The sequence below is a fragment of the Peromyscus leucopus genome, chromosome 7, assembly GCF_004664715.2.
Source record: "Peromyscus leucopus breed LL Stock chromosome 7, UCI_PerLeu_2.1, whole genome shotgun sequence".
Classification (NCBI taxonomy): Eukaryota; Metazoa; Chordata; class Mammalia; order Rodentia; family Cricetidae; genus Peromyscus; species Peromyscus leucopus.
The window spans coordinates 97,986,401-98,006,157 of NC_051069.1; the positions used below are offsets into that span (position 1 = coordinate 97,986,401).

The window sequence follows — 19,757 nt, forward strand, 5'->3', positions numbered from 1 at the left end:
CACCTTAGCCTTCTTTCCTTTAAGGGTTTTGTTATATAGTCCAGGCTGCCTTGAACTGTGTGATCGGGCTCAGCCTCCCGAGTGCTGGAATTGCAGGCATGTGCCCTCCTTCCCTAGACACCAGGGGCCTTGTTTTACCCGACTGAATGTGTTTCTTTGCACCAGAAGCGTATGGGGCCCTTGGAGGCCAGAAGAGGACATCGGACCCCTGGACCTGGACTTCAGTTGTGAGCTGCCTTGTGGGAATTGAACCTGGGTCATCTGGAAGAGCAACTATAGTCTTAACTGCCAAGCCACCTCTTTATTCATTTGGCCTTATTTCTTTTGAGACAGGGCGTCATATAACCCAGGCTAGCTTTCATCACCATGGCATTGAGGATTCCTTTGCTTTCACCTCCCAAGTGGCTTAGCTATGGACTTTTTGTATGTTGTGTGTGGTGTGAATGTGTGTATGTGTATGGTGTGAATGTGTATACATGTGTGTATGTATGTGTGGTAATTTGAATGAGAATGTACCCCCGCCCTCATTCAATTGTTTGAATGTTTGGTTCCTAGTTGGAACTATTTTGGAAGGATTAAGGGGTGTGGTCCTGTAGGAGGAGGTATGTTACTATGAGCTTTAAGGTTTCAAAAGATTTGTGCCATTACCAGTGAGCCACTGCCTCCTATTTGCAGATCAAGATGTGAGTCCTTAGCTGTTCCTGCCTCCATGCTCTGCCATATTGACTCTAATCCTCTAAATCCATAAGCCCAGTTAAAATTTTTTTGCGGGGGAGGGCTTCAAGACAGGGTTTCTCTGTGTAGCCCTGGCTGTCCTGGAACTCATTCTGTAGACCAGGCTGGCCTCAAATTCAGAGATCCACCTGCCTCTGCCTCCCGAATGTTGAAATTAAAAGCATGCACTACCACCACCCTGCTTTTAATAATTATTTTGATTTCTTTTTAAGATTTGTATGTGTATTGGTGTTTTGCCTGAATGTATGTCTGGGTGAAGGTACCATAGCCCCTGGAACTGAAATTAGACAACTGTGAACTGCCATGTGGTGCTGGGAATTGAACCCAGGTCCTCTGGAAGAACAGCAAGTGCTCTTAACTGCTGAGCCATATCCCCAGCTTATACACCCCAATTTTAAAAAATGGTGTGAAATAAAGAGGCTAAGAATTCAAAAGAGAACAAAGCAAGGTGGGGTATAAGGGAAGGCTTGAAGGAAGAAGGGGAAATGGAAAAGTCATATTACAGTCTCAAAAAATAAAAAATAATTTCAAAGGGGCTTTTTTTTGTTTGTTTTCCAAGACAGGGTTTCTCTGTGTAGCCCTGGCTGTCCTGGAACTTGTTTTGTAGACCAGGCTGTCCTCACATTCAGAGATCCCCCTGCCTCCACTACTGCTTGGCTTAACAGGTGCTTTTTTATCCAGAAAAACAATGCTCTTCATCTGCGCACAGCTTCTGCAGTGATAAGCATGGAGAGGTGGGCAGCTGCCCACACAGCCTGGTCAACCTGATAATCAACACAATGACAGATACCACAGCCAAATTGCCACGGGTTTTGTTTCAGAGATAGTGTCTCCTGACATAGCCTTGGTCACTCTGTAGACCAGGCTGGCCTTGAACTCAGATCCGCCTGCCTCTGCCTCCTAGGTGCCGGTATTAGAGTGTGCACCCCCACACCTGGCCTCATCACTTCTTAGCAACACTAAAATCACCAGTCTGGTCTTGCAAACAGAGGTTTATTACAGTGAGGAAGAGGACACACAGCCCATTCGATTAGTTTTCAAGAGCAGACTTTCAAAACATATGCCATCAGAAAACAGCAGTTGGGGCCTTTCGTCACCACTCGAATTATGCTCACATTATCGCACAGCGTTTTGGGAACCATGCTGCCAAGGGGGAAAACAAACAGGATGTCAGGGTAGAGGTGGGAGGAGGGCCACCCGCTGATCACGGTTCTTTAGTCACATGCCTGCTTCTTCAAAACTGTCAAGCGTTTATTTATTTATTCATGGTGTGTGTGTGTGTGTGTGTGTGTGTGTGTGTGTGTGTGTGTGTGTGTTAAAGAATAACCTGTGGGAATCAGTTCACTCCTTCCAAGAAAGTTCTAGGGACTCCACTCAGGTTGCCAGGCTTGGTGGCAGTTACCGAAACTGCTAAGCCGTCTCGGGTTATTTTTGTGGAACTGCACACATTGGCAAAGGTAGACTGTCATTCACAGTGTGAGTGCTGATCCCAGCCTTCTGTGATAGACTTCCACCACAGTTCTCGATTCCTTGAGAGGTTCTCTAAGCTCAACAATGAGAGAAGCCTGGTGTGATGCCACATGCCTTAAATCACATCAGTTTAGACTGAGGCAGGAGAACAGACATGAGTTTGAGGCAGTTTGAGGTTAGTCTAGGCTACATAGTGAAACCTTGTCTCAAAAACAAACAAACAAAACAGACTTTTAATTTATGAATTAATTTAAAGTTGAACTCTGCCCCCTTGGCCATACTTGGTCCACTCAAAGTGAATATATAGCAAAAGCAGCGCTGCCTTCCCTCCCATTAGGTGACAGGCAGGGCACAGGTCTGTGAATCATTCTCACTCCTTATTAAGGAGGGCACATTTACTCCGCTCTCTCAGGAGCTCATAAATGTCAGACCTGCCCTGGGCCAATCCAGGTCCACAACTCTCCTGCTCCTGGCCCATCACCCATCTCTTCCTCTGCACTAAAGTGAGTAAAAATGGCGGCAACACCCCCAACCCCCACCCCCACCCCCGTCTCCGTCTCCGTCTCCGTCTCCCTCCCTTTACCAGGCATGTTGAGAACACAACACAACTCCCTAAAGTTTTGGGTAAAGTTCATTAGCAGAACTCATACTTTACATGTTCAAGGCCGGGGATTCACTCCCCCAGCACAAGAAAGATAAAATGCCTTCCCCAAAAGCTGATCCAGCCCAAACACATTAAATTTCAAACATCCACACTAGATACACCGTAACCAAATTTCTGAAAACTGAACAAAAGGGGCTGGAGAGATGGCTCAGCAGTTAAGAGCACTGGATGCTCTTCCAGAGGTCCTGAGTTCAATTCCCAGCAACCATATGGTGGCTCACAACCATCTATAATGAGATCTGGTGCCCTCTTCTGGCCTGCAGGCTATATGCAGATAGAACACTGAATACATAATAAAATCTTAAAAAAAAAAAAAAATACTGAACAGAAGTCAGGCAGTAGTGGCACCCACCTTTAATCCCAGCACTGCAAAGGCAGAGGAGGCAGGTCTCAGAGTTCGAGGACAGCCTGGTCTACCGAGTGAGTTCCAGGACAGTCAGGGCTACAAAGAAACCCTTTGTGGGAGTGGGGGGAAGAGAGAGGGGGAACAACATATGACACTCAACAAAAAACTTGGAATCACAGGGACACTACATCTGGATTACACCTGGATCTACAGAATGACGAACTCCAGTGACAATAGCTCTCTCAGCACATCACAGAAGGCAGAAGGACATAGTAAAGCCCTTTTCAAATACTGAAAGAGAATAAACTAATGCCAATTAAAAGACGGATACTGAGTGCGGCAGAAGGATCAGAAGTTCAAGGCAAGCTTTAGATAAAGATTTAGGCTATCCTTGGCTACACAGCAAGTTCAAGGCCAGACTGAGGTATACAAGATATTTCTTTTTCTTTCTTTCTTTTTTTTTTTTTTGGTTTTTCAAGACAGGGTTTCTCTGTGTAGTTTTGCACCTTTCCTAGAACTCGCTTTGTAGACCAGGCTGGCCTCGAACGCACAGATATCTGCCTGCCTCTGCCTCCCGAGTGCTGGGATTAACAGTGTGCGACACCACCGCCCGGCAAGATATTTCAAAATGGCGCACACATACACATACACACACACAATTTTTTTTATTTTCTGGAGCTGAGGACCAAACCCAGGGTCCTACGTGACCTTAAATAGCGAAGGCCTTCTGGACCAAAACAATAAAACTAGAGGTATCGTAATACCAGATCTGATAACATGTCACACAAAGCTACTATGATCAAAGCAGAATGGCATTGCCATATAAACAAAAACCCAAGAGAATGAAGAAAACTCCAGAGTGGAAAAAAATCTTTTGAAGTAAGGTTTCACTATATAGCCTAGGTTAGCATTGAATTTGAATGTAGTCCAGGCTGGTTTCAAACTTGAGGTAATCCTTTTACCTTAGTTTCCTGAGTACTACAATTATAGGTGTGTGCTACCACAACCAGAAGGAGAAAATATCTTTAAGTCACACATGTAATATAAATTATATTGGTAAATTGTCATGTGCTGTTGACCTTTGTTCAAAATGTACTCTGGGCTGGGCAGTGGTGGCCTACACCTTTAATCCCAGCACTCAGGAGGCAGAGGCAGGTGGATCTCTGAGTTTGAGGCCAGTCTGGTCTACAAAGTGAGATCCAGGACAGCCAGGGCTACACAGAGAAACCCTGTCTCAGAAAAAAACAAAAAAAACAATTCAAGGCAAATTTTTCCCCTTCTCTTTTGGAGACTGGGGGTGGGGTGGGGGTGTTTCACTAAATTGTCCAAGATGGCCTAGAACTTGCAATCAAAACTTGCCTCAGTGCTGGGATTGGGGCGTGTACCGCCGCCGACACACCTTGCTCACTGAAAATAGTTTGGATGAAGATAAGTAAAACTCAAAGGAAATATTAACCAAATGGAGATAAAGGCAACTCATGAATGAGGCAACCCAAGTGGGGACTGAACTCAGAGTCCACCCTGCCAGGGGCCTATGAAGACACAGTCTCCTCACTTGTATTGTGAGCCTGAAACTGTTGACATGTAGCTGTATGTGCCAAGATCACAACAACTATCAATTCTCTCTCTCTGTTTTCCTGAGACAGGGTGTTTCTCTGTGTCACAGCTCTGGCTGTCCTGGAACTCACTTTTTAGACCAGGCTGGCCTTGAACTCAAGAAATCCACCTGCCTCTGCCTCCCAGGTGCTGGGATTAAAGGAGTGCACTATCACTGCCTGGCTTTCTTTTTAAAGACAGAGTCTCTCTATATAGCCCCGACTGTCCTGGGACTGGATATGTAGCCCAGGCTGGCCTGGAACTGACAGAAGATCCATCTGCCTCTGCCTCCCAGTGCTGAGATCAAAAGTGTGCATTATGCTTTGCTAATTCTCCTTTTCTTTTTTTGAGATGCTTTTGCAATTAACCCAGACTGGCCCCTAAACTCCCTAAGCAGCCGACGATAACCTTGAACTTCCTAATCCTCTTGTGTGCGCGCGCGCGTGCATGTGTACACACACACACACACACACACACACACACACACACAGCACAATACCTGGTTTTATGTGATGCTGGGGATCTTAAACCCAGTCAGATCTTTTTACAGAAAGTATGTTTTTTCTTTTTTTAAAAAAATGCATTTTTATGCAGCAGTTTCTTTTTTAATCAAGGTAAAATTTAAGTTGCAAAGCAGAGCTTACCTTTGGCGCCCCATATGTCTCGGGTTTTGTAGGTGGTAACACTTCTTGAGGTATGGACTACTCTCCTCCCACATGTATACCTCCAGAGAGCCATCAATATATGTGACAATGACATGGAGGGGATCCTTCAAAAGACACCCAGATGTGAGTGGACAGGAGTCAAGATCGGATCAAAATACAGGGAAAGGGCCAGTGAGGTGGCCCATCAGGTAAAGGCCTTTGCTGAGCAAGGCTGGCGCTCTGAGCGCCATTCCTGGAGCCCAAGTAAGGGTGGAAGGAGCGAGTACTAACTCCAGAAAGTTGGCTTCCAGCCTCTGCACGCGCACACGCACACACCCTAACAGGAATAAGTTAAAAAATGTAAATTTAGCCAGGTGCTGGTAACATATGCCTTTAATCCCAGCACTCTGGAGGCAGAAGCAGGCAGATGTCTGTGAGTTCAAGGCCAGCCTGGTCTACAAAGTGAGTTCCAGGACAACCAGGGCTACACAGAGAAACCCTGTCTTGAAAGAAAAAAAAAATTAAAAACAAACAAACAGCCGGGAGGTGGTGGCGCACGCCTTTAATCCCAGCACTCGGGAGGCAGAGCCAGGCGGATCTCTGAGTTCGAGGCCAGCCTGGGCTACCAAGTGAGTCCCAGGAAAGGCGCAAAGCTACACAGAGAAACCCTGTCTCGAAAAACAAAAACAAAAACAAAAACAAAAACAAAAACAAAAACAACAAAAAAACAAAAAAACAAACAAACAAACAAACAAAAAATCTTGGAAAGGAAGCATCCCAAACATACCACCAGTAATCTCATGATCTCTGCTGGGTAGTCTTGAAGTCTCTGCAACTGGAAGCCATTCATGTTGTAGACTAATAGAGATGTCCCACTTGAACACACAATCACATCCTTATCACTGACTCCCATCCATTCTGGGGTCTTTATGTCGCTTGGTAACGTGAAGCTCGCTACTTGTCGTGCTGTGCCACACAAAATACAGAGGCAATTTTTGAATCATTTAAGTTAGAGCAAAATTCTTAATGCTGAGTGAACAGCATACCCCTACTTCCACGGGACTCTAGTCTGGTAAGGGACCATGAAGACAGTCCAGTGGACTGACCATGTCCTTGACCATGAATGGAAAGGCAGGCTATGACGCAGTGACAGTGTGGACAATCAGTAATAGCTCAAGCATTGGAAAGACACCTGTACTGGGAAAGGGCGTTAGAACCCAGTCCCTAACCTGTAATAGAAATAGAAACGTCTGAGCAGGGCAGAGTAGTGACCAGGTGATGATGTCACCACCAAACAGGCATTCACATTTAGCTAAGGAGCCCTTCTGCTCCCTTTACAAAGACTTGCATCACCACAAGGTGACATACGCCTTTAATCCCAGAGTCTAGTGGATCTCCGAGTTCGAGGCCAGCCTGATGTACAGTGCGAGTTCCAGCACAGCCAGGGCTAGAGAGAAACCTTATCTCAAAAAAACAAAACAAAGGTCATGCATTTGTGGCTTAATAGGAGTACTTGGAGAGGAGAAAAGAGTTTCTTTAAAAAATTGTTTTTACATGATTATTATGTTTGTGTGGGTGTTCGAGCACACATGTGGAGGTCGGGGACACCTCGAGGAACGTAGTTCTCTCCCTTCCACCATGTGGGACCCCAGGAATTAAGCGAAATTGTCAGGCTTCATAGTTAACTATCCCTATCTCTAAGCCATTGTTTCTCAACCTTCCTAACACTGTGACCTTTAATACAGTTCCTCATGTTGTGGGGACCCCAAAAAGTCATTTTCACTGCTACATCATAACTAATTTTGCAGTCATAATGTAAATATTTTGAGATAGAGGTTTGGCAAAGGGGTCATGACCCACAGGTTGAGAACCACTGCTCTAAGCCATTTTTGCCAATCTTGTAATATAGGCTTTTTTTTTGGTTTGGTTTGGTTTTTTGAGACAGAGTTTCTCTGTGTAACAGCCCTGGCTGTCCTGGAACTTGCTTTGTAGACCAGGCTATCATTGAACTCACCTGCCTCTGCCTCCAGAGTGCTGGGATTAAAGGTGTGCACCAGCATTGGCCTTTTTATTGATTTATTTATTTTTAACTATCATTAGTGTATGTGTATCTGCGTGCATGAATGTGCACACACTAAGCCATCTCACCAGCCTGATCTTTGTTTCTGAGACAGCACCCTCTATGAAGCTTTTCAGCCTCGGTCTCCTGATTTGGAACATGTGCCGTCGTGCCCGGCTTGAGAAATTTCTAAGGTGGTAAGGTTTACCTTTAGCGTTTATTCTGTCCTCGGTCCTTTCCAGCTCTATATCAAATGTGACAAATTTGGAGACTTTACGGGGCCCTCTCTGGGACAGCAACGTTATCCTGTCTTCCCTCCGCGGGGTCCAGAAGGCTTTGAAGCTTAAAGTATAGTTGACAGTGGTACACACAGGGGCGGGGTATTCCGATGGCCTCAGTAAGCTGTTCATGAGATACACCTGCAGAGAGAGCGTTGTTGGCGTCGTCAGTGAAGAGTAACGCTGCAGCTTCTGGCACCCCTGCAACTCCAGGCACAGGACTTTAGGAAGAAGCACACGTGTGGCCGCATCTGTCCTTCACTGCAGACAGGGCTGAGCACTTAATGTACGAGGAGCTCACCGTCTTCCTGTCTCTCCCGCCATTTTCTGAGACAGAAAGAGAATGGAGTCCCTGACCCAGGTCAAAGGGCAACTCAGTCATCCTCGCACAATGGACTCCTCCTCAGACAGAAGTACAAGTTTTCTGTGCAGAGGACTAGTCCAGGGCTGTTTGATTTTTTTTTTTTTTTTAATGAGGAGGCATTGAGACTGTCTTACTGTAACCCAGGCTGGCTCTTAAAATACAACAACGTACAAAAGCAAATAAATATGCATGGGCCCTGAGGAAGTACTTGGCCTTGGAGCAGACCATCTGCCTCGCAGTACCTATGAGCTAGGCGCCAGAGGGCAGGGAGTAAAGAGGGAATGGAGTATGAAGAGCACTGGGTATGTGTAGATCCTCTTTTCCCCCACAATCCATTGGTCACTGGGCCAGAAGGGCAGAAGCGGCAGGCAGGGCCTTGTCCCGCCTGTGAGCAAGACAGAACCAGCCTTCCTGGAGACTGCTTCAGTGTTACAGCTCAGCTTTATTTCAGAGTAAAGGAAATATACAGGGTAGGGGCAGTGGCCGGGGCATCACCCAATTTGCATTAAACAGCACGCTCCTATCATAAGACTCCAAATGTGGCAGCAGGGTCCTGTCATAAAGCTCCTAACACCATGTCTGATTACATATGGGCAGCAGCGGGGGCTTCTGCGGGGGAACTGTCAAGGGTCACACCTGAGATAAGTCAGGCATCCCTGCTTATTCTCCAAATAAGGTTAAGTAGAGAGCAGGAAGCCTTCGCTGGGGGGCAGGGGGACACGGGGTTGGGGAGTGGAGTAAGGGGGGAGGGGAGAGGTGTCCTTCATATTGTGCTGAGCTAGGGGAGAGCTGCCAGGCCATGATAGACTGCAACATGTGACCAGCAGGGCCTCCCAACATATGGTAGCACGCATCTGAAATCCAGCACTAGAGGTGGATTCCTGGGGAAGGGAGGAGTGTAGTCCGGCGACAGGAAGATTGCTGTGAGTTCAGGGCCAGCAAAGTAAAGAAGGTTTCCAGGGAGCCTTATTCCACTGCCTTTGGCTGAACCAGGTCTCAAGGACACTTTTCACTAACAGACGTTTGCCATTGGGACTGGGCAGGACTGCTTCCCAGAGCATTACATCCCGACTGTGGGGATGACTTCTGCTTGTGGTACGGCTCAGGAGAGAGGAGCAGTCTGCCTGGTCCTCCCCAAAGGGCTGGACCTTCCTTGATTCTCCCCGCCCTGGAGGTAAAGTTGCTAGAACAGACCTACCTTTGGCAAGACATGTGGGTGCTTCTTATTCAGGTAGACCCATTTCCTCTGGGGAGAGCAGTGGAGTTGGTTAACAGCAAATTCAAACGCATGGACTCTAGAAATAAGGTGTAAGTCGGGAATCCTGAATGTGTGGAGGTTACCGGAATCGTCACCTGCCTGAAATCAAAGGACCAGCAGCCGATCAGTAGGAAAACTTGAAGTATGAAGGAAGCGGCACTACCAGCTCTGAGAAGCACTGGCCTGCCTCCCAGAGAGGTTGGGATGATCCCATGGAGTAAGACTTTCCAGAGCCCAGATGGAGTGGCAGTTCGGTGGATAAGTACTGTGCCTGCCTCGGGTGGCTCACCCTTGCTGGCTCCAAGGGATCCAAAGCTCTCTCTTCTAGACTTTGTGGGCACCTATACTCACATGCACATACCCACACACAGTCCAGTAATTAAAAATACAACTTTTTAAAAAATGAGACCTTCTGGGGCTCGAGAGGTGGTGCAGAGGTCTTTCTTTTTCTTTCTCCTGAGACATAATTTCTCTGTATAGTTTTGGTGCCTTTTCTAGAACTCAATCTGTAGCCCAGGCTGGCCTCCAACTCACAGAGATCCGCCTGCCAATGCCTCCCAAGTACTGGGATTTATTAAAGGCGTGGGCCACCACTGCCTGGTGGTGCAGAGTTTTTTTTTTTTTTTTTTTTTTTAAGATTTATTATTTATTATGTATACAGTGTTCTGTCTGTATACCAGAAGATGGCATCAGATCTCATTTTAGATGGTTGTGAGCCACCATGTGGTTGCTGGGGATTGAACTCAGGACTTCTGGAGGAGCAGTCACTGATCTTAACCTCTGAACCATCTCTCCAGCCCAGTGCAGAGGTTTTTTTGTTTGTTTTTTTGGTTTTGTTTTGTTTGGTTTTTCGAGACAGGGTTTCTCTGTGTAGCTTTGCGCCTTTCTTGGAACTCACTTGGTAGCCCAGGCTGGCCTCGAACTCAGAGATCTACCTGCCTCTGCCTCCCAAGTGCTAGGATTAAAGACATGCAACACCACCACCTGGCCCTGCAAAAATCTCTTAGAAAAAGAAAAATCATGCTAGGCATGGTGGTGCATTATGCTTAGTGCCCTTGGAGGTCAGAATAAGCCACTGGAGTGCCTGATAATGGTGTTACAGTTGTGAGATGCGTTATGAGTGCTGGAGTTGAACCTATATTCTCTAGAAGAATAAGTGCTATACCTCTGCACTAGCTGGGCAGTGGTGGTGTTGCATGTCTTTAATCCCAGTACTTGGGAGGCAGAGGCAGGTGGATCTCTGGGTTCAAGGCCACCTTAGTCTACATAGTGAGTTCCAGGACAGCCAGGCCTATACAGAGAAACCCTCTCAAAATCCAAAACCAAACCAAAACAAAGAACTTTTGTAGGGCATGGTAGCATTTGTCCTAGCACTCAGGAGGTAGAGCCAGGCTCATCTCTGAGTTTGAAGACAACATGATCTACACAGTGACTTCTAGGCCAGCCAGGACTACATCATGAGACTTTTACTAAACACACACACACACACACACACACACACACACACACACACACACGAGAGAGAGAGATTTTCTAAGCCCTAAAACACTCTTCCCCAAGGACTCACTTGGGTATCAACATTATCCTTTTTTCCTTAGTATCTGATAAAATTCATATTTTTCTCTCCACTGTCTCTGTCCAAGTTACAGACTCCAAATAATAAACATTTGAAAGAAGCAAAAATGTGAAATCATTTAGAAAAATTGTAAAATGTACACGTGTGCATGTAATATGTATATATAATATGTATGTGTAATATATGTAGATGTGCATATCTGTACATACATGGAGGCCAGAGAAGGATGTCAGGTGCCCTGTTTTATCACTTTCCACCTCGTTCCCTTGAGAGTCTTATTGAACCTGGAGCTAGGCTGGCTAGCAGCCAGCAAGCCCCAGTCTGCTGTGGAACAATCCTTTTCTATACTATGAATATGTATGACTCTCATTGGTTAAAAAGCTGACAGGCGGGTAGGTGTTCAGGAAGTTAGGCGGGAAAAGCCAACTGAAAATAATGGGAAGGAGGGTGGAGTCTTGAGAAATGCCAGCTGCCAAGCAAGAAGGAAGTATAGAAAATGAGGTAACAAACCATGAGCCACTTGGCAATGCATAAATAGAAATATGGATTAATTTAAATGTAAGAGTTAGCTAGTAACAAGCCTGAGCTATCGGCCGAGCATTTGTAAACAATATTCAACCTCTGTTTATTTGGGAGGAAGCAGTCAGGACAGGAATGTCCATTTAGACCAGTCACCCTTTTGTTTCCAACCCCAACAACACTGGAGAGCTGGCACATTTAGCTGCATCCCACTTTTTTTTTTTTTTTTTTTTTTGGTTTTTCGAGACAGGGTTTCTCTGTGTAGCTTTGTGCCTTTCCTGGAACTCGCTTTGGAGACCAGGCTGGCCTCAAACTCACAGAGATCCGCCCGCCTCTGCTTCCCGAATGCTGGGATTAAAGGCGTGCGCTGCCACCGCCCGGCAAGCAGTTTGCATCCCACTTTTTATGCGAGTGCCAGGGATTTGAACTCAGGTCTTCATGCTTGCACAGAAAACATTCTTATCCACTATCCATCTCTCCCTGGGCCCCTAGGAAAACCTTTTTGTATTGTTTTTAAAAGAATGGCCTAGGAGCAGAGTGAGGGTGGCACATGCCTTTAATCCTAACACTTGAGAGACAGAGGCAGGCAGATCTCTGAGTTTGATGCTAGCCTGGTCTACCAAGCAAGTTCTAGGACAGCAAGGCTACACAAAGAGACCCTGTCTCAAAACCACCACCACCACCCCTCAAAAAAAGAAAAAGAAAAGGAAAAAAGAAAATAGCTTAGGAAATGTACACGAGGTTAGACCAAAGGCATTGTCATTTTTTGGTTTTGTTTTTTCAAAACAGGGTTTCTCTGTGTAGCTTTGGAGCCTGTCCAAGAACTCACTCCAAGAACTAGGCTGGCCTCGAACTCAAAGATCTGCCTGCCTCTGCCTCTCGAGTGTGCCACCACTGCCTGACTAGTGGACATTTCTACACCATCATTTATTGCTGTATTGTGATCGACTCTCAGGGTTTGCAGAGATGACTCCAAGAAGCCAAATTGAGATTTGACAGTAATGGAACCTCAAATTAGCAAGTGTTTTGTACTGTATGCCTACTCTAGATTTGGGGGTCACTTACCAAGACGATTGGACCACCTTTTGTAAGGACAGCTTTCAGTGTTTGACAGGAAGAGAACATGCTGTTAGTTGCCAGAGCATCCTTGTCATAACAATTCCACACTTTGATGGTCGCTTCCATATCCACGGTGATCGCCAGGCACAGCTCTGGGAGGGTGGCCAGTCTCATGATACAGGTAGGCTGTATTGGGCTTACCCAGGTCATGGCACCCTAGGGAACAAGAGCAGCATGTGCCTGAGGAACTATTTCCATTGCTTTTACCCACCAACTTTATTTGGAAGCCTTTTCCAATTTGGAACTACTGCTTACAAGAAGAGGATACAAAAATTCTAAGCCTCAGCCGGGCGGTGGTGGCGCACGCCTTTAATCCCAGCACTCGGGAGGCAGAGCCAGGCGGATCTCCGTGAGTTCAAGGCCAGCCTGGGCTACCAAATGAGTTCCAGGAAAGGCACAAAGCTACACAGGGAAACCCTGTCTCGAAAAACCAAAAAAAAAAAAAAAAAAAAAAAATTCTAAGCCTCTCTAGCTGGCCATGTGGCACATGCCTATCACCCCAGCCCAGGGAGGCAGAGGCAGGAGGGGCACCACAAGTTTGAGGCCAGCCTGGTCTACAATATCAAGACCAGTTGGGGCTATACTACAAAACTATCTCAAAAAAGAATAACAGACACAACAAAAAAGAAAAATATAAACATCTAGACTATCTGGGGGCAGGAGCAGACTTGAAAACGGGACCATGTGCACGATGCTCAGAGGCAAGCATTCACTACAGACTGCCTCCCAAGTCCTGGGATTAAAGGTGTGCACCACCATCACCCAGCTACCAAACTCCGTGAAGCTATTATCATCACTCAATACCAAAGCTACATAAAAGACATAACAAAAACAAACAAACAAAAAACAGGAAAGGGAAAGTAACAGCCAATCCCCCTGATAAATACAGAAATTCTCAACAAAATATTTGCAAACTGAATTCAAGAGTACACCAGGGGGGCTGGAAAAATGGCTCAGTGATTATGAGAATCTACTCTTCTTCCAAAAGACTCAAGTTCAGTTTCCAGCACCCACCTGGGGTGATCATAATTTCCTGTAACTTCAGCTCCAGGGTAGCCAGTGCCCTCTTCTGGATCTACAGGTACCTGTACTTGTGTGCATATACTTCCTCCTCCCATACGAACAACTTAAAAATAATAAAAACAAATCTTAAGCCAGGCAGTGTCAGTGCATGCCTTTAATCCCAGCACTCAGTAGGCAGAGGCAAGTGGATCTCTGTGAGTTCAAAGCCAGCCTGGTTTACAGGGTGAGTTCCAGGATAGCTAGGGCTGTTATACAGAAAAACCTTGTCTTGAAAAACCAAAAAATAAATAAATAAAAAAGTTAAAAAAAAAAACCCTTAAAAAAGAATATACCAAGCTGAGTGGTGGTAATGACCCATGCTTTTAATCCAAGCACTAGGGAGGCAGAGTCAGGTAGATCTCTTGAGTTCAAGGCCAGCCTGGTGAGTGAGTTCCAGGACAGCCAGGGCTACACAGAGAAACCTTGTCTCTGGGGGGAAAAAAGGAAAAAGAAAGAACATACCAAAAAGATCACTCACCATGACCAAGCTGGCTTTATTATAAAGGTGCAGGCATGGTTTAATGTACATGAAAACAAGGTTATAAATGACACAAATGGACTCAAGGATAGAAATCGAATGACAATAGACACAGGAAAGGGCAAATCCAACATCTCCTAAGTCCTGAAGGAACAGAACAGAGGAACATGTTTCAACACAGTGGAGGCCTTACTTGACAAACTGTCCTTGTCAGTTTTTGTTTTTATTGGCGGCGATTTTGTGGGTCAGTGGGTGTGTTGGTGTGGGGGTGAACTTGACACAAGCTAGAGCTATCTGAGAAGAGGAACCTCAGCTGAGAAAACATCTCCATCAGACTGCTTCTAAGCAAGTTTGTAGGGCATTTTCCTAATTAATCAATGTGGGAGGACTTGGCCACTGTGGGCGGTGCCGCTCCTGGGCAGGTAGTACTGGGTGGTATAAGAAAGAGAACTGAGGCCGGGCGGTGGTGGCGCACGCCTTTAATCCCAGCACTCGGGAGGCAGAGGCAGGAGGATCTCTGTGAGTTCGAGGCCAGCCTGGGCTACCAAGTGAGTTCCAGGAAAGGTGCAAAGCTACACAGAGAAACCCTGTCTTGAAAAACCAAAAAAAAAAAAAGAAAGAAAGAAAGAACTGAGTGGCCACGAAGAGGGAGGGGCCACGAAGAGGGAGGGGCCACGAAGAGGGAGGGGCCACGAAGAGGGAGCCAGTACAGAGTGTCCCTTCTCTGCCTCTGCTTAAGTTCTGCCTCATCCCCCCTGAAAGACTAATCCGTGAGCTCTTTCCTCCCCAAGTTGCTTTTGGTCATGGTCTTTAACAGTAACAGAAAGCACACTCGCACACAAACCTGTAGCCAACCTATATTAAATAGTAAATGTTAGGTCTCAGCTGTCCAGGGATCCAGAGATGAGCTCAAGCTGGACTATAGGACTTCTGGTGATAGATAAAAGCTAGCTTTCCCCCAGGAACTTCTGAAACCAGCTCCCATCTGCCAAAAGGCATTACTTCCCTTCTGGTTGAAGGGATATGGGGCTCCATTGACATATACTCATGGCTGCATATCAAAGCCGCCCCCAGGCTCCCTGGTCCCTACTCACAAGTACTTGTTCTAGATGTCAAAGCCCCCATGCAGTCTCCCGGCCCTTCCCTCTCGCAGCTACTCACCCCTATACCTCACTGTTCTCTCATTACTTGCTCTCGCTGGGCTCCATTCTCTGTCTCCTGCTATCTCCACCTTCTCTCCTGTTCCCCCGCCTTCCCTAGCTCTGGCCATGTCCAGTCTACTTCTTTCTCTCTCTGCTCTGGACTCTTCCAGATGCCTCTGGCTGTGCTCTCATACCTACAATAAAAACTCTAATCATGTCATGGAGCAATCCCGTTGGCAGTTTCTTTATTGTACCCTCTTGGACTCAGAAAACAAAAAACATGGGGTTGAGGATTTAGCTCAGTGGTAGAGCGCTTGACTAGCAAGTGCAAGGCCCTGGGTTCGATCCTCAGTTCCAGAAAAAGAAAAAAAAAAGAAGAAAAGAAAAAGAAAACAAAAACAATAACAACAAAAAAAACCAACAACCTCAAAGCATTTACAGCAACATCAGAAACAAGACACTCTTATTTGGCTCTTAAAGCAATACGGTATTGTTCTAGCTAGAGCAATAACAAGAGAAGCAAATGGAAGGGATGCCAATAGGACAGGAGAAGCCAAAGTGACCTTATTTGCAAACACTGATTCTGTACTGAAGAGATTCTGAAGACTCCTCCAGAGAACTCTTAAGACTGATAAGTTTCCAGCACATTGACAGGCTGCAAAATTAACACAAAACAAACACAAACCAGGGCCCTTCCCATTACCAATAAACAAACTGCAACCAGGGAAGCAATCAGGTCCACAGCAGCCTCAAAACAAGAACAAAACCCTGGAGTAAGGGGCTGGAGTGATGGGTCAGCAGTTGAGAGCCATCACTGCTCTGGCAGAGGACCCCAGCTGGGTTCGCAGAGCCTACACAACATCTCAGAGTCACCTCTAACAATCTAACACTCTGGGCTCTGCCGGCCCACCAGCCATAAACTCTCACAGGCACATATGCATATAAAATAAAAAAATAAATATCAAAAAAATGAAAACTTCAAGACACTGAGAGGCACTGGAGGATGATTCAGCAGGGAACCCAGTTCAGTGCCCAGCACCCACAGCTTACAACTATCTGTAACTCCAGTTCTAAGGAACCTGACACCCTCCTGTGACCTTCACTGGCACCAGGCACACATGTGGTGTGTGTATATTCAGGAAAAACACTCCTACATATAAAATGAATAAATCTTAAAAAAAAAAAAAAAAAACCGAGGGCGGAACCAGGAGTGTGGTACACACCTTAAACCCAAGCACTGGGGAGGCAGAGGCAGGTTTATCTACGTAGGGAGTTCCAGAATAGCCTGGGCTGTACAAGGAGATTCCATCTCAAGAACAAAAAAGATGAACTGAGGATTCAGGTCCAGGTCCTGGTCACTTCTGCTGCTCCTCTGACAGACTCACCTCTCGAATATCCCAGGTGGTAAGCCGAGTCATAGAAGTCACCACACAGACAATTGATTTTCCTTGTCCATTATATGTTAAGCCACTCCCTGAGAGATAGTACGCTGTTCCCTGAACTCCTGCAAGGAAACCCCAACATTATTTGGACACCAGATAGTTGAGGGGTGACTCAAACCAAAACAAGGTAGGTTTTTGTTTTTCTCCGTCTCTGTGGGAAGGCTTGGGCAACAACTGTAGAAAGGATGGAGAGAGTGTCAGCCAATCAAGCTGCAGGTCGGCTCTGGCTCAGGTATTTTTACTCTTTAATCTGTTTCTATAGATACAAAACGGGTACTAGTTAGGAATGTAACTTGGTCAGTAGAATGCTAGGCTCTATTCCTAGAGTCCCATAAACCCTAATCCTAGCACTCATTTGGGGGCAGAAGGATCTGCAGTTCAAAGTCATTGTTGTTTGCTACATGAAAGAAGAGTCATTGCTGTCAGCCTATGGTCCATGAGACCCTTCCTTTAAAAAACAAAAAACAGTTAACTCATGCAATGAGCCCAGGACCTGGTACCACTGCCTAGATGCCTGGACTGAGTCTATCAGGTTGATCCCAGTCCTCGGGGGAGACCTTGATCTGGAGGAGGTGGGAATGGGGGGTGGGCTGGGGGGAAGGGGAGGGGGACAGGAAGGGAGAGAACAAGGGAATCTGTGGCTGTTATGTAGAACTGAATAGTATTGTAAAATAAAAGAAAAAAAAATCAGAAAACATAGAAATAAAAAAAAAAATAACAAAACGAAACAAAAAAAACAGGTGTGGTGGTGTACCTCCAGTCCCATCGAAGGCAAGTGGCAGATCTTGTGTTTGAGGACAGTCTGGTCTACATATTGAGTTCCAGGCCAGTCACAGCTATGTAGTAAGGCCTTGTCTCAAAATAAGAAAAGTTAAGACTCTTCCCATCAGGAGAATGGATTCCACAAAGTTGTCTTCTGATATACACACGATGTGGAATACACATACATCACATATGCACACACTAAAAATTATAAGTGTAAGAAATTTAAAGTATCTCCCCATCAGAGAACTGTCACAAGCAGGTTTTAGGAAAAGGTAAATAATAAAGCCTATGCTATTTAGTAATTTCCCCATTCAATTTTCTGTATATTCTGGGGAGGGTAGGAAGCCTCTGGGGAAATGGAGTGATAGGGCTGGGCTGGCTTTACGCTGTTAAGCAATCACTCTGGGTCTTCTATTCAGATCACAGGAGACAAGAATCAGGATTGGTTCCATGGCTAGACAACAAGCCCAACCCATTAAATTTTAATGACCCTTCTCCTATTAAATAAGAATGTAACACTACATAGAATGGGAAAAATATCAAGTGGGTGTCTCTTCTAGGATACCCACGCCCATACCAAAGTCCCCAGACATTTCTTTGTAGATGAAGTCTTCTGGCTTTGCCCGAGACATAGCGTGTTCTTGCCTAGTTCTGCGAAGAAAGTACTCCTTCCACGTCTGTGCACCCAGGGTATCTGGAGACAAGTCGTAACAGAGCCATCTCTTCAGACACAGCTTCCTGCAAGGCACAGTCACAATCCCGGTCAGCTCACCTCCTCGGAGGCCCTGTTAAAGTGCATGAACTTCTCATCACATTCATCTTCCTGGGTGTATCTCACACACCAGGGGTCCCGGTGCAGACTTAGAAGCCGCCCCTCCCCCTCCCCTCCCCCCCTTCCTTTCTGGACCCCATCCTGCCCCCTTTCCTTACCTCCATAGGGAGTCGCTGGTTGCAGCCAAATTCCAGCTCTACAGGAGAGAAAGGAGTCCTTAAGCCAGCATGCTCTCATGCTCTGGGCTGGGCCTACACAGGTTCATCAAACTCAATCCCAGCTCTCCAGGCCCAGCTAGCCTAGGGAGACCTACCCCAAGCAAACACAAGTCATCTTGTGAGAGCTTGGAGGACAGAAGAGCAGTCTATTTGACTTGGGAGCCTCAAGGGCCTCACATATCCACAGCACAACTCCACACATCAGCTTGTTCCTTTCATCTAACAGAGTTTTGTTGTTGCTGTTATTGTTTTTTTTTTTGTGAAAGGGTCTCTAGTAACCTAGGCTGGCTTTAAATTCACCATTTAATTGACTATGACCCAGACTCCCGATGCTCTTGCTTCTACCGCTCATGCGCTCCGATTACAGGCATGCGCCAACACTCCTGGCTCATTTAACAGGATTTGGGGTCTTCGGAGTAAATGACGCTAACCCATGGGCTCTTCTGCAGCTTGACACTCCCATTGGTCAAGAGAAGCAATGAGTCCCCAAGACGCTAGGGTATCAGAGCTGCGTGGACAGGTCTGAATAAGGTAAGTTTAAGGAATGAAGGAAGGCTGGGTGAGTTAGCTGGGGTAGTGAACTCCGTGGCTGGGGTGAAAGGCCAACGGGGCCTTTTATAGGACTATACAAAGTGGAGGCGTCCAGGCACAGAGCTGTCAATCAGACAGCAGTGGAAAGTGGAGAGTCTTTACCTTGTTTACTTGGGCAGCCTGTAGCAAGCTGAAGGCATCCAGATAGGAGAAGATTTTCATCACCGGCACATTAGGCAAATGGATCTCCATCTTCCGTGGCCTAAGCCCACATTCGCTCTTCTCCTCAGCTTGCTCTGACTTTAAAGGTTTGGCCAAAGATGGCAGCATTTAGCGAGATTGCCACCTGCACCTCATCTGCACTTCATCAGGCTTTGATTGACGTGAGCTGCAGGCCTGTAGACTCTCTGCCTGACCCCCCACTCCTGTCTTCCCTGGAGCCAGATGCACACAGCTGAGAGTGTGTTCACACTGAAATTCACTCTGCAGGGTTGTTCATTGCATAGATGACCCCAACACCACCTTCCTGGATCTGTGGACCAAAGGCACGTGAGCTGGGGAAGCCCTGATTGCTGATGTACTTGTCAGAACTTTCTAGAAAATATCAAGTAACACACTCGTTTTCAGTGGGTTCAGTTGTGTGAAGCCCATTAGGTTGCTCCAAATTACTAGCATAGGTAATCTGCTTTTCATGTTTATGTCTACCTTGAGAACGGAGT

General features: G+C 46.2%; 1 protein-coding gene across 1 annotated transcript; it reads right to left on the reverse strand.

Annotated features, from left to right (window-relative positions):
* Positions 1 to 1,725: 1,725 nt before the first annotated feature.
* On the reverse strand, positions 1,726 to 19,428 carry Fbxw12 (F-box and WD repeat domain containing 12). Its single transcript, XM_028887050.2, has 10 exons — positions 19,201 to 19,428; positions 18,448 to 18,485; positions 18,095 to 18,255; positions 16,696 to 16,814; positions 12,575 to 12,784; positions 9,355 to 9,513; positions 7,723 to 7,933; positions 6,243 to 6,421; positions 5,456 to 5,580; positions 1,726 to 1,878 (listed from the first exon to the last, which is right to left on the reverse strand). Exons 1-10 carry the CDS (start codon positions 19,366 to 19,368, stop codon positions 1,773 to 1,775), a joined length of 1,476 nt encoding a protein of 491 aa, XP_028742883.1. The 5' UTR covers positions 19,369 to 19,428; the 3' UTR covers positions 1,726 to 1,772.
* Between the last annotated feature and the right edge of the window lie 329 nt (positions 19,429 to 19,757).